The sequence below is a fragment of the Lithobates pipiens genome, unplaced genomic scaffold (assembly GCF_037356315.1).
Source record: "Lithobates pipiens isolate NorthernLeopardFrog02 unplaced genomic scaffold, aLitPip1_a1.2 Scaffold_35, whole genome shotgun sequence".
Taxonomy (NCBI): domain Eukaryota; kingdom Metazoa; phylum Chordata; class Amphibia; order Anura; family Ranidae; genus Lithobates; species Lithobates pipiens.
The window spans coordinates 9,575,795-9,590,990 of record NW_027507811.1 but is presented as its reverse complement, the minus strand read 5'-3'; the positions used below and the strand labels follow the sequence as shown (position 1 = coordinate 9,590,990).

Sequence of the window (15,196 nt, the reverse complement as noted above, 5' to 3'; positions counted from 1 at the left end):
ACGAATACAAATTTATCGGAAGTCACAAATGGAACGTAACAATCTAATAATAATAATAAATAACAATAATAATAATAAAAAACCTTTTTATCATTATTAATTATTTATTATTAATTTGTTCCGTTCCATTTGCTTAGATGCGGCATTCGTTATTTCAGACTTCGGATAAATTCGTACTCGTTACGTTCACTAACAGCCAAATTTGAATGGACATTCCAATCCCTATAATTATTATTTCGAATTTTACAGATTTTCTTTCATTTTTTCAGATTTTCGGACTTTCAAATTTTTTTTACTTTCCTATTTATTTATTTATTTTTTAATTTTGAAAATTCAAAAATCCTAAAATTTCGAAATTTGGAAACCCAAAAAATTAGAAATTCGGAAAGTCACGAAATTTCAGAATTTCTGAAAAAAAGCAAAAAACGAAGGAAACGAAAACAAACTTTTTAGCAGTGCACATTTCTAAAGTCCACCATCTCCCGCACCCAAATAAAAGTCGTATAATCCGTTAGCATAGACTGATGATGTGAGAAGGTCATTGGTAGGAAAGGTGACACATCTCCTAAATAAAGGCAAATGTTCCGACCCCCCCGTAAGTGTGTTGGAAATGTTTTGACCCTTTTTTTATTTTTATTTTTTTGCTTTTTTTTTTATTTTATTTTTTATTTTTTAAATGATAGAGAAGCATTAAAAATGTCCGATTCCTTTAAATAACATGCTTGGGGGGGGGTGTCCTAATCCCGCCTGTGAAAGGGCATCTCTGTGATGCAGCAGCGCCAACATTTACAAAGGAAAAAAGTGTCTAACCACTTTGTTCTCTGGAAGATTGACCTTGTAGGGGTCTGTGTGCTGTTTTTCGTAGCTGTCGTCGGTTATATATGGCAAGGGTGGTGACAACATTTCCCCAATATGGCCACCTGTTGGGTAGGACGGTGGCACCTGTTGGTTCCAGGTGTGAAGAGGTTGTACATGCCTAGGAACCGAAGTGTGAATCAACCGGTAAAGGCTGGAGGTCAACAGCTCCTTCATCTGGAGTCAGCACATGTTATGACATCACACTGACTCTACAGTGACCTCATATCAATGCTTGAGGGTGAAACCATTCAAGAAAGCAGAAGGAGGATCCTCTTCATTGTTCTTTGTCTGCAGATCTACTACAAAAAACAAAAAAAACGCGAGTCTTAAAAGAAAACACATCCAACATATGAAATTGAAAATTTGAGGTCAAGGAGGCCAAAATGTAAGAGTCATAGCAAACACTAAACATTCCAGATCCAATATGTTCCCACTGCGGGTCATAGTTCTTAAATACATACTGACCTTCATATTATCTCCTCATCCTATTATTGTACAACCAACACCAACCCAGATAATTCTCTGTTATCAATTATATCTGTCTTCAGGGAAGCCTTCATAGATGACGGCACCAATGAGGATGGAGGAGGACCAGAGTCACATGACTGAGAGGATACTAAACCTCACCCTGGAGATCATCTACCTGCTGACCGGAGAGGTGAGGAGGATTCTGGGAGGTCACATGACATCACTCTTATCTCTATTAATAATACACAGACCTGACCGGAGAGGTGAGGAGGATTCTGGGAGGTCACATGACATCACTCTTATCTATTAATAATACACAGACCTGACCGGAGAGGTGAGGAGGATTCTGGGGGGTCACATGACATCACTCTTATCTCTATTAATAAAACACAGACCTGACCGGAGAGGTGAGGAGGATTCTGGGAGGTCACATGACATCACTCTTATCTCTATTATTAAAACACAGACCTGACCGGAGAGGTAAGGAGGATTCTGGGAGGTCACATGACATCACTCTTATCTCTATTATTAAAACACAGACCTGACCGGAGAGGTGAGGAGGATTCTGTGATTCTAACATGATGTTCCTATTGGTTCCCCAATACAGAGATTTCCTCTTGTGAAGTCCGGTGATCATATGACCATCACAGTGCCTCCATGTGACTCCCTAAAACCTGAGAGACACAACATGGAGAAGATTCTAGAAGTCACCAAGAAGATGATGGAGCTGCTGACAGGAGAGGTGAGGAGGATTCTGGGAATTCTGGGACATTATCCAGTAACAGACAAGGGATGTGTCTGGATGGTGACTGTATCATTGTGTGTGTCAGGTTCCTATAAGGTGTCAGGATGTCACTGTCTATTTCTCCATGGAGGAGTGGGAGTATTTAGAAGGACACAAGGATCTCTACAAGGACGTCATGATGGACAATCAGCCGCCCCTCACATCACCGGGTAAGAGGAGACTTTATTGTAAAGGAGAGAGCAGTACGGAGGCTCCACCCATCCCCCATCATCTGATAAACACATAGAAACAATGTATTCAGTCAGTGTGTGTGTTTCCTACAGATGGATCCAGTAATGGGAACCCACCAGAGAGATGTCCCCGTCCTCTGTATTCCCGGGATTCCACACAGGAAGGTCACCCCATCCCCCACCATCATCAGGTAGGTGGAGTTGAGGGTCGGGAACATAAAGTGATTGAACACTCTGACATGTGGAGATGATGTGTGGACTCTACAAGATGATATTTTCTATGTGATCTCACATCATAAATACTTCTATGTTACAGATGTTATTTTCTGCCATTCTGTTGGTTTAGGGTGAAGATCTGATGAAGATGAAAGTTGAGGGTGAAGTAGAAGAGACGTATGTGAGGGATGATCAGCAATATACGGAGGAGGCTGGAATGACGAGGACATTCATAGAGGAGGACACTCCTACAGAGATCAGCACAGGTGACCCATCATATATTCTTCTCTTATCTCTGCTCTGTTACTGCTCACTGATTGGTCCAGAGTAGGGCAGTGCTGAGTGGTATCAGCCAATAATAGGTTGATGATGGTCCCCTCCCTGTACTGATACCCTATTTGTGGTTCAGCTGGCAGTATTAGGTTGTGGGTCACTCCTAGTTACAGTAGCACAGATATGATAACACAGATTGAGCCTTTCTTAGGTTGGTTCCTCTTCTTCCAGAAGACTTATAGCTAAATGTTATCATAAAACTCTATTACCAATCTCGTTGGTTTGAAAAAAAAGAAGTAACCTTTCCAGGAAAAAATACTGCAAGCTTCCTCCAGTTCTGTATATAACCAAAAGCCTAGACCTATGGTCACTTGTTCTATGGTAAAGGGTCTACAAGTCTGAACTTTGACCCTCTTGTCTATCAGAGATCACATGACCCAGTGCCTAGGCTTGTGGTTGTGTGAAGAGCATGGACCTCCCAGTCCCCCATTGGTTCCTGCTCTTCTGACAAGGCTGTGTAAATGTAGAAGTGATCTGGGAGGACCAAATAACCTTTGACTGAAGTGGGGGGAAAAGTCCCGGCTGGTTGGGACCTCCACAGAGAACATCTCCTCACTCATATCTACCTGATCCAGATGGGATCTTGATGGAAGTGAACTAACCCTCTCATATCTATTGATGATGTTTTTATATTTTTCCAGGACACGCCATGGAGAAACCCTCAAAGGATCGTCTCACTTTATCTCCAGGTTGTAGAATGGAAGATGAGGACATCACAGGAGATTGTGGAGGAGAAAAGACAATGATCTCCACTATGGATGGTGGACTTCACAGTGTGGATAGACCATGGAATCCCTCCGACTCCGAGCAACCTCGTACTGTGAGGGATGGGGCCGGGATTCAGGAGAAGACATTTCCCTGTCCTCAGTGTGGGAAAGGTTTTAACAAACAACGAAGTCTCACTGTACATCAGAGATCCCACGCGGATGAAAAGCCATATTCCTGCCCTGAGTGCGGGAATTGTTATACACGCAAATCAGAACTTGTTATACATAAGAGATCTCACGCAGGTCAGAGGCCATTTTGCTGCCGTGAGTGCGGGAAATGTTTTTCACAGACGTCCTATCTTACTAGACATCTGACAAGTCACATGAAAGAAAAGCCGTATTCCTGTCCCGAGTGTGGAAAAGATTTTTCACGAAAGTCCTCTCTTACCATGCACCAGTTATATCACACGGGTGAGAAGCCGTATTCCTGCCCCGAGTGTGGTAAACAATTTCCACGAAAGTTCAGTCTTACTAAACATCAGATATGTCACACGCAGGAAAAGTTGTTTTCCTGTCCTGAGTGCGGGAAAAGTTATGCCCGGAAATCAGAACTTGTTGTCCATAAAAGATCTCACACAGGAGAGAAGCCGTTTTGCTGCCCCGAGTGCGGAAAATGTTTTCCACAGACTTCCAGTCTTTCCAAACATCTGCTATTGCACACGGGTGTGAAGGCGTATTCCTGCCCCGAGTGTGGAAAACGTTTTTCACAAAAGTCCCAACTTACGGCACACCAGATATGTCACACGCAGGAAAAGGCGTTTTCCTGTCCCGAGTGCGGGAAATGTTATCCACGGAAATCAGAACTTGTTAGGCATCAAAATTCGCACACGGGGGAGAGGCCGTATTCCTGCCCTGAGTGCGGAAAATGTTTTTCAGAGAAGTCCAGTCTTACTATACATCTGAGGTCGCACACGGGTGAGAAGCCCCATTCCTGTCCTGAATGTGGGAAATCTTTTTCACGAAAGACTAATCTTGTCAGTCACCAGAGATCGCACACGGGTGAGAAGCCGTATTCCTGCCCTGAGTGCGGTAAATGCTTTACGCGAAAGTCAAGTCTTACTGAACATCAGATATCTCACACGCAGGAAAAAGTCTTTTGCTGTCCCGATTGCGGGAAATGTTATCCAAGGGAAACAGATCTTGTTAAACATCAAAAATCTCACGCGGGGGAGAAGCCGTATTCCTGCCCCGAGTGCGGGAAATGCTTCTTATCTAAATCGGAACGTGTTATACATGAAAGGTCTCACACGGGGGAGAAGCCTTTTTGTTGCCCCGAGTGCGGCAAATGCTTTTCACAGAAGGCCAATCTTGCCAAACATCAGATATCCCACACGGGTGAGAAGCCGTATTCCTGTCCTGAGTGTGACAAATGTTTTCCATCAAGATCAGATCTTCTTCGACATCAAAGATCTCACGCGGGAGAGAAGCCGTATTCCTGCTCTGAGTGCGGGAAACGATTTTCTCAAAAACCCGTACTTGGCAGACATCTTCGATTGCACACGGCGGGAGAAACCGTATTCCTGCACTGAGTGTGGGAAATGTTTTTCACCAAAGTTCCATCTTAACAAACGTCAGGTATGTCGCACTCAGAAAAGGCTGTTTTTTTTCCGGACTTGTGTGAGGGAACTCTAATCCATTTAAAGGAAAACTTCTTAAAAATACAGTAGTACCTTGGATTTCGAGGCATAATCCCTTCCAGAAGCATGCTTGTAATGCAAAGCACTCGTATATCAAAGCGAGTTTCCCCCATAGGAGTCAATGGAAACTCAGATAATTCGTTCCTTAGTGACTGCTGGCGTATGCAGTACTGTATGTGGCCAGAGGGGTGCGGGGGCGCCGGAGACACTCAGTTACGGAGTGTCTCTGAGAACGGCACCCCCCCACCTCTGGCCAAATGCGGTACTGTACACCCCAGCGACTTAATACCTACTTGTCTTGCCAGACAACGCTTGCAAATCGAGTCAGGATTAAGAAAAAACAAGCTCATATTGCGAAACGCTCTTAAACCGCGTTACTCGCAATCCGAGGTTTTACTGTACACAGATAAGATATGTTTTCCTGCCCTGGGTGCGGGATATGTTTATCGTTGAATTCTTGTCTTACTAAATATCTGAGAACCCACACAAGCCTCAAAGGTGTCCCGAGTGCGGGAAATGTCTTCTATATGGATCATATTTTGCCGTACATCAGAGATCTCACACCGGGAAGAAGCTCACCTTGATCTACACCTCAGAAAACACGTGGCTGAGCGCTCCTCTGATCTTTATCATGGAAGAAACTCTTTATAAGGAAATCAGAGATCACTAAAGACCTCAAAGTTCTGTCTTCCTCTGCTAGGAGAGAGAAGGAGGGGGTGTCACTGCCGGTCGGGTCCCTCTAGGAGAGAGAAGGAGGAGGTGTCACTGCCGGTTGGGTCCCTCTAGGAGAGAGAAGGAGGGGGTGTCACTGCTGGTTGGGTCCCTCTAGGAGAGAGAAGGAGGGGGTGTCACTGCCGGTTGGGTCCCTCTAGGAGAGAGAAGGAGGGGGTGTCACTGCCGGTTGGGTCCCTCTAGGAGAGAGAAGGAGGGGGTGTCACTGCTGGTTGGGTCCCTCTAGGAGAGACAAGGAGGGGGTGTCACTGCCGGTTGGGTCCCTCTAGGAGAGAGAAGGAGGGGGTGTCACTGCTGGTTGGGTCCCTCTAGGAGAGAGAAGGAGGAGGTGTCACTGCCGGTTGAGTCCCTCTAGGAGAGAGAAGGAGGGGGTGTCACTGCCGGTTGGGTCCCTCTAGGAGAGAGAAGGAGGGGGTGTCACTGCCGGTTGGGTCCCTCTAGGAGAGAGAAGGAGGGGGTGTCACTGCCGGTTGGGTCCCTCTAGGAGAGAGAAGGAGGGGGTGTCACTGCCGGTTGGGTCCCTCTAGGAGAGAGAAGGAGGGGGTGTCACTGCTGGTTGGGTCCCTCTAGGAGAGAGAAGGAGGGGGTGTCACTGCTCGTTGGGTCCCTCTAGGGGAGAGAAGGAGGGGGTGTCACTGCCGGTTGGGTCCCTCTAGGGGAGAGAAGGAGGGGGTGTCACTGCCGGTTGGGTCCCTCTAGGAGAGAGAAGGAGGGGGTGTCACTGCCGGTTGGGTCCCTCTAGGAGAGAGAAGGAGGGGGTGTCACTGCCGGTTGGGTCCCTCTAGGAGAGAGAAGGAGGGGTGTCACTGCTGGTTGGATCCCTCTAGGAGAGAGAAGGAGGGGGTGTCACTGCTCGTTGGGTCCCTCTAGGGGAGAGAAGGAGGGGGTGTCACTGCTGGTTGGGTCCCTCTAGCTGTGTAGTCTGCTCTTCGGGAGAGGCTTCAAAGGAAGACATCATGGTGAGAGAAGATCTAGATATTGCTAGAGGATGAAGAGAAGGGGAGATCAGACTACATGACAGAACTTTCAAATTAAATGCAGCCGTGATCAGCCTCACATTTTCAGATGTAACATTTCATATTTACCCAATTTTCGTTTGAGGCAAATGAAAATTAAAAGTTTTCCTTCCAAAATGTTCTTTTCCTTTATTCCTTTTTCTAACACTACAAGTAAGGCCCATCCTGTAGGTTTTAGTTTTAGTGTTGAAAATATATTTATTGAACATTTCAAGTAAAAACAATAATAGACAGTAACCTTCATGAAGCAAATACAAGCAGGAACAGTAATAGGACTACATTTATGAATTGACGGCTAACGACTATCAACCACGGTCGGTCCCGTCGGAAAGTTTGGAAAACAGGGAAAACAGCCTGTTCCCGATCCACAAGGCCACAGTAGGGAAAAAATACTCATGGGTTACTACATGAGACAACGTGTAATTAGCATTACGAAGAAGACAGAAAGAAAGAGAGAAAAGAAAGGGAAGAGAGGAGCAAAAGAAAGAGGAACAGAGTGATACAGGAAAAAATGAATATCAAGATGAGAGGAGAGGGAAAAGGGGAGAAGGGGAAGGGATACGGGTAGGGGGGGGGAAGGGTAGGAGAGAGCCCACAGCGTCCCTATGCATTCAAAATTTGTTCCATTAAGGTGTCAGAGGAAGAGAAGCGGAGCCAGATCGACCATTGAGATATAAACTTGGTGTAAGTGTCATTGTCCAGTGCCAACATCTCCTCCATTCTCATGGTGTCATTCATAATGGATACCCACCGTGACAATGGGGGGGTAGTCGTCGTCTTCCAATAAGCAGGTATCAGCTGCCTAGCAGAGGACATAAAAAAACGAAGCAATCTTTGTCTCTGCGATTTAATAGACCCGGGCAATATTGAGAGTAATGCAATTTTCGGAGAGATAGGAACTGGAGTATCAGCTAGAAGATTATAACATTCAAAAACCTGTGTCCAGAAGGGGCGGATCCTCTCACAGTCCCACCAGACATGTAGATAGGTTCCGACTGAGGCTTCACAGCGCCAGCAGGTGGCTGGCGTAGACGGGAAGATTTTGTGTAAAGTAGCAGGGTCTCTGTACCATCTGGACAGCAGCTTATAGTTCTTCTCTTGAGAGTAGCAGGAGATGGTCGACTTGTGTGTGAAGTGGAAAGAAGTTTGCCAGTCCGGCACAGTGATGTCTTCACCCAAATCCGCAGACCACAGCCTAGTATAAGGTGGGAGCTGATCATGCGCTAAAGTCTGTAGTAAGTTATATAAGGAGGATAGCAGGTGTTTGGGGGCTTCTGGGAGCGAGCACAATACCTCAAAGTCGGTAAGCTTGCGGTGTATTTGAGAGGAGGAGTGTAGGCGTTTGGTAAATGCGGACACCTGTAGGGCCGTGAGCCAATCTCCAGAGTCTGTCAGGGGGACCGGGGTCCCCTGAGAGGGATGTACAAATGTGTGAGCTTGTGGCCACTCCGCACGCCTAAAGGGTCCTAGGGAGGCTGCCCCTGTACTTTGTGGTAAAGCAGGATGGTCAAAGAGGGACGTCAGGGGGCCCGGATCAGAGGAAAGGGTGGTGTTTAGCCCTGTCTTATACCATAATTTCAAGGAGGCCAAGGTCAATGGGGATAAGGATGTCATACTAGAGTAGTCCTGATTGTATCCCCATAGAAGAGCTCGGAGATCCACAGGAGAAAGGTCCTGTTCAACGGCCACCGAGGCCTTGCAAGGAGGACGGGGGAACCATTCTATGATGCGAGTCATATGAGCAGCTGCGTGGTAAGTCTCAAAGTCAGGGAGGCCTGTTCCCCCCATAGTCTTCGGGAGTGTAAGCAGTTTAAATTTAACTCTGGGGAGGCCCCTGTTCCACATGAATCTGATGGCTATCGAACGCAGGGAGATGAAAAATGATTTGGGGACTTGGATGGGGATGGTTTGAAATAAATACAGGAGCTTGGGCAGGATGTCCATCTTTAGGATATTAATCCTTCCGAACCAGGGCAAGGGAGACCCCCCCCATTCCCCAAGGTCCTTCCGTATACGGTTAAGCAGGGGAATATAGTTCAGGGAAAACAAGTTAGCTAGGTTGGAGGGTATAATAACCCCTAGATAAGAAATCCCCTTGGTCTGCCATTTAAATGAGAAATTGGATTTTAGAAGGGACAGTGTGGAGGGGGTGAGGGATATGTTAAGGGCTTCAGTCTTAGTAATGTTGATCTTGAAGTTACTATGGGTACCAAAATGTTTAAATTCTCTGAGTAGGGATGGTAGGGAGGTGTGCGGATTCTGAAGGTACACAAGGAGGTCATCAGCATACAGGGAAAGTTTGTGATGCGCAGACGGAGTGTGGATACCTAGAATGGAGGGGTTTTGTCGTATGGCACAGGCTAAATGTTCAATAATAATGACAAAGAGGAGGGGGGACAGGGGGCAGCCCTGGCGGGTACCGTTTGCAATGTCAAAGGGGGCTGATGTGGTACCGTTGACTAGGACCGTAGCCGAGGGTCGTGAGTATAGGGACATAACTTTAGAAATGAAGGGAGTTCCGATGCCAAGTTGTTGTAGAGACAGCTGTAGGAACCTCCAGCTGACCCTATCGAAGGCCTTTTCAGCGTCAAAAGATAAAAGGCAAGCTTTCAGGCCTTTACGTTGGATCAGGGAGATAAGATGTATCGTCTTGGAGGTGTTGTCCCTCGCTTCTCTGCCAGGGACAAAACCCACTTGATCGTTGTGAATAATTTTAGGCAATAAAGGGGACAGACGGGTAGCCAGAACTTTCGCAAATAGCTTAATATCTATGTTGAGCAGGGATATGGGTCGATAGCTGCTGCATTGGGATGGGTCCTTGCCTGGTTTAGGGATAATAGAGATGTTGGCAGATAAAGATTCCTTGGAGGGGAGGTTAAGACTGTCTACCGAATTAAAGGCCTTTGTCAGAAGGGGTGCAAGTTGTGGGGCAAATGTCTTGTAGAACCGGGGTGTAAAGCCGTCAGGACCCGGGCATTTGCCCACTTTAAGGGCTTTGATGGCCTGCAGAAATTCAGAAGTAGTTAGGGGCTCATCTAGGGATGTCGCGTCTGCATCATCAATAGTGGGTAGAGCAGTTTCCATAATATAATCCTGTGTGGGGTCGGGAGAGGGGGGGGACCGATCGGAGGGGTTTGCACGCGGGAGGTTATAAAGCTGTGAATAATATTGCCGGAAGGATTCAGATATCCCGGAGGTGTTAAACGTTTTCCTAAGGTCCGATTGGACGATAAAGGGGATAGAATGTCGTGGGGGTCTAGGGTGAATAGTTCTGGCCAGGTGTTTACCACATTTATTCGCCAGGGAGTAGAAGTGATTCCGCGCTTTATCCCGGGCAATGAGGGAGTGCGCGTCTAAGAGCTGTAGCAAGTCTCTGCGGGCGTTGGAAAGCCGGACAAAAACCGTAGGGTCCAGGTCTTTTTTATGAAGGGATTCAAGGTCCGCTATGGTAGAAAGGAGTTTGCGTATATCATGAGCGCGGGCCTTCTTAAGGCGGGAGCCGTGTTGTATAAGGGTACCCCGGATCACACATTTGAGTGTGTCCCACTGGTTCAAAGGGGAGGTTGTGTCCGCGGAGTGGTCACCTATGAAATTTTTAATGACTTTGGAGACATCCGCCACGCACACGGTGTCCCGCAGCAGATTGTCATTAAGCCTCCAGCTCGCCCCCCGGCGGGCAGCAGGGGGGCGGACTAGAGTCAGATAGATGGGGGCATGATCGGACCATAGGAGGTTACCGATCGCCGTTTGGAGAGGCGTGTCTAGAAGTGATTGCGATATGAGAAAGTGGTCCAATCTACTGTAGGAGTTGTGTGAGACTGAAAAATAACTGTAATCCCTTTCCGTGGGATGCTGGACTCGCCAAGCATCCACCAGATGGGAGGAATGGAGGAGTGATTTAATACGTGTCAAGGTGGAGCAAGGTACAGAAGACTTACCCGAGGATGTGTCTGCGGATGGGGAGAGGGCAACATTGAGATCACCTCCAACAATAAAAGCCGACCCTCCAAAGGAGGATAGTCTGGTGAGGACTGAAGAGAGGAACCGAGCCTGGCCCACGTTCGGCCTACTGTAAAGAGAAAATCGTTTAGTTTCAATTTCAAAAATACATAGCGGCCTGAATCGTCTATGAGAGAGTCCAGAACCTCCGGGTTAAAAGATTTATGAAAGGCAACAGATACCCCCTTGGATTTGGCCTGCGGATTAACACTGTGGAACCATTGAGGGTAGTATCTATTGCGCAGTGCCGGAATAGCTCCAGCTCGAAAATGTGTTTCCTGGAGCAACAGAATTTTAGCGCGCTTTTTGTGAAAATGGTAAAGTGTCTGGCTCCGCTTCTCGGGAGTGTTGAAACCCCTACAATTAAAGGAAGCAAAAGTTATCGAATCGTCACTAGCCATGGGGGATCATTAGGGTGGAGCTCGGGATCAATAGGATAAGTGACACTATGGGCAAACCCCATTGGGGTAAGGAACAGGAATAGAGGATGTACAGGGGAGGTAAGGGAGGGGGGGAGGGGTGGGAGGGTAAAGGCAGAGAGAAGGCGAAGGGGAGAAGAGGAGAAAGAATAGAGAGAAAGAACAGTATGACAACCTTGCATAAGTAGTAACAACAGTGGCAGGTATGGTAACCCGTTCCCAGCACAATAAGCAGGGGGACATGAAACAGGGCATTTAGAAACATCAGTGATAGGAGACGGGCCCAGTAGGTCAGGCAGAAAAGAGGAGTAGGCAAGAAAAGTAAAATAAAAAAGGCCACTAGGTGGCTCCAAAAGGCAAACATTATAAAGAAAAGAAGCCTGTCATAAAGGCACAAATCAGTGCATCGCACAGTGATCATAGGATCATCGTGGGGCGCACAAAAAAAAAAAAAAAAAAAAAACCCCGTAAAGGGGGGGGGGGGGGGGGGGTTGGAGTGTGGGATAAAAACACAGAGTCGGGCAGCTCCCAGCACCCCGGCCCCATGGGTAAACCAGTATCAGTTGCGACCTAAAGAGTAAACTAAAGAACATAGTAAGCATAAACATCTTAGTGGTCATCAATAAATGCAATTGTAAACCGGCATAAAATAGAGAACATCTATGAGTCATAGGGGGAAGAACATGCAATAGGCCCAACAAAGGGATCAGATTAAACAAAACAATAATCATAAAGTATGTCAAGGGCAACACGGAGGGGACCGTTGTATACAGTGGGTTGCAAAGACAAGTCTTGAGATCAGTCCAGGAACTATCAGCACAACGGAGAACCCCAACTATTGGGAAAGGGGGGAGGGGAACACAGCAACGGGGGTTGTAAAAGATATGCAAAAAACCTGTAAACAAAAGGGTTAATCAACATGTGAGATATTCGACCCATACGGGTCCAAGGCCATCACAGGGGAAGGCCCCAGCGGCGGGAGGAGAAAACAGGCCCGGGGGGCCCACTGGATCGGGTCAGTCGTTGGGATCCTGAAGCTGCGGGGACCGAGTGGTGCGCTTGCGTCCTTGCTTCTGCCATTGCGGGGTGTAGGGTAGACCTGGAGTGGTCGGTGCAAACGGCCAGTCAGGCAGGGCAACTTGGGGCAGTTCAAGCGTACTAAGAAATGTAGGCAGGTCCCCCAACGTACGAAATACAGCGGTTTTACCCGCGTGGTGCACTCGAAGATGGAACGGGAAACGCCATTGGTATTTGATCTGTCTTGCTTGCAGGAGTTGCATGAGGGGCCGTAGGGATTTCCGCAAAGCCAGTGTTTGGCGAGAGAGATCAGGAAGGAGCATGATGGGTGCATCATTGAAGAGGATCGACTGCTGCGTGCTGGCGGCCCTCATAATGTTCTCTTTCATTTTGTAGAAATGGACACGGCACAACGTGTCACGAATGAAGGAGGGGTCAGGGGTACGGGGACCCGATGTACGGTGCACCCGGTCCAATTCGATCGGGTCATCCTTGGGTCGTTGGAGCAGTTGGTTGAAGATAGTCGTCACAGCTGCAGGCAGGTTTTTGGGGTCAACCGACTCGGGTATCCCCCGTATACGGATGTTGTTGCGGCGACTGCGATTTTCGAGGTCGTCCTGTTGGTATGAGAGCTGCTGAAGCAGGACAGTGTGGGTATTGAGGATCCGATCATGTGATTGTACAGTGTCCCGCAGGCTATCTACTGTGCTATCCACATCATCAAAGCGCACCCCCACATCTTTTCTCAAGTCAGAGATTTCCTTGCGGTATGTTTCCTCGATCCGGAGTACACAGTGTTCAAAGTCAGCTTTGGTGGGTAGAGACCTCATGTAGCTGTGCAGAGATCTAATCTGCGATTCCATGTCCCATCCATCCCCCGATCCTAGGGAGGCATTAGAGCGGCTTCTGGTAAGCCTGGGGGAGAGGGCAGTGTCCTCAGAGTGTGAGAGCAGGCTGTGGGGACGCACCTGAGACTGCAGAGCTGATTCAGAGCGTGCCGGGGATGGAGGGGCCGGCGTCCCTTTGGATGCCGGTCGGTGCTGAGAGGACGACCGTCCATGGCCAAAATAATCATCGAGATCCCCTCCCGGGTGACGGTTATTACCACTCTTGTGTGCTTTGGGCTTGTCTTTCCCCATGGTGCTGTGTATAGTCCGGTTTACTGTCCGAAAGAAGGGCCGGGGGAGCCAGGAGCTGAGTATAGGCCCGACCTACCTCTCCATACGTGGGGGCAGGCCCTTAGAGGTGAAAGTCCAGATCATTCAGGGGGGGCTTGCATATAAAGCAGAACGTGGTTCTATAGGTACAATCTTGAGATAGATCAAGGTGACCCCCGCCGTAGCAATTCTGTGGGGTATAGTGGCTGATTATCTGAGAGGATTAAAGGATCATCCAGGTAGAAGGAATGTAAAGTGGTCAGTCCCCTGCTGCAGTAGAGTAAATGTATAGACAAGGGAGCCAGAGCAGAGTCTGTGTGCAGAGGGCTGCAGGGGATGCCTGGAGTAGTGGACCAGGAGAGCAGGCTGGGGTCACAATCAAAGGTGGATGGGGAACCACAAGCAGAGAGATAAGTCTACTAAAGCAATCCTCCGAGAGGGGGGGTTTTCCAGCAGGCAGACCGCAGATGCGAGCCAAAACATCCACGGAGCACGTTTCTGGGCAGCAGTTGCAGGAAACCCTGGGGATCCTCAGGCCTCAGTAGGCCGCATTAGGCCGGGGCCGGCCGCGGGCCCCCCGAGGGCCGCGGAAGCTCGAAACCACCCCAAATAGGATCCGGGCGGGGGGGGGAGACAACTGGGGGGGACCGATGACAGCCCCTTACCTCACCCGCCGGCGTGGCTCCGATGGCCTCAGGCGATCCCGGAGGCCCAAGATGGCGGCGGCCGGCTGAGAAACTAGTGGCAGGTCCGGGCGGCTGGAGGCCTCAATTCCGAGAGAAAATCGTCCAGGACCCCGTGGCGGCACAGCGCGGACCGGGCGCAACAATTTTCTGGGCAGATTGTGCTCGTTGGCAGGTGGATGGCGACGGATTGCTCCGTGAGCGGCGGGAGCTCCTCAACTACACGTCCGCTGCCATTCGCGTCAGGCCCTAGGTTTTAGTTTTAGTCTTAATCTTGTGTCTTAGTAGTTTGGTTTTACCGGCTTGTACTTGTTGGAACAGCCGACTCTCCCCTTCTCATAAATCTCAGGATGTCTGTAGTAGACTCCAATGATAAATACATCAGTTCATAGACCCGTCTATCATTCCTCCCGTAATTCCTCCTCCGCACCATCACCACCTCCAACCACAAGATCATCTTTCTTGCTCACTTTCACATCACATCTAACATAGAGAAACCCCCCTCCATCTTTTTTTTTTTTTATATCCCTCTAAACAAGAAGATCAGCATGTATACAAATAGCCCAGTCTTGTGAGGAGTCAAGCCATGTTTCTGGAACACCAACCACATCTCCAACCACAAGATCCTCTTTCTTGCTCACTTTCTCATCCCATCTAACACAGGGGAACCCCCCTCCATCTTTTCTATGTTCCGTGTCCTGAACAAGAGGATCGGCATGAATACAAACGGCCCAGTCTTGTGAGGAGTCAAGCCGTGTTTCTGGAACGCCAACTCCATTCTCATTCCTGAAAACATCAACATCTCCCATTCTGCTCAGCAGGTTGCTGGATTTTGTGTATTAAGCTAATTTCCAACACTTTTTTGCTGTTGATATGTAATTGAATGAATGAATGACTTGTATAGCGCTGCAAATGAGAA

At 48.2% G+C, this 15,196-nt stretch overlaps 1 protein-coding gene across 1 annotated transcript in view; it reads left to right on the top strand.

Annotated features, from left to right (window-relative positions):
- The first annotated feature begins 1,904 nt into the window (after positions 1-1,904).
- LOC143956094 (uncharacterized) overlaps positions 1,905-15,196 on the top strand; it is a 28,763-nt gene continuing 15,471 nt past the window's right edge. Inside the window, exons 1-5 of the mRNA XM_077466227.1 lie at positions 1,905-2,068; positions 2,157-2,280; positions 2,395-2,492; positions 2,648-2,783; positions 3,492-5,119. Of these exons, the coding sequence (XP_077322353.1) occupies positions 1,964-2,068; positions 2,157-2,280; positions 2,395-2,492; positions 2,648-2,783; positions 3,492-5,119 (2,091 nt within the window). The 5' untranslated portion in view covers positions 1,905-1,963. The remainder of the gene's footprint in view (positions 2,069-2,156; positions 2,281-2,394; positions 2,493-2,647; positions 2,784-3,491; positions 5,120-15,196) is intronic.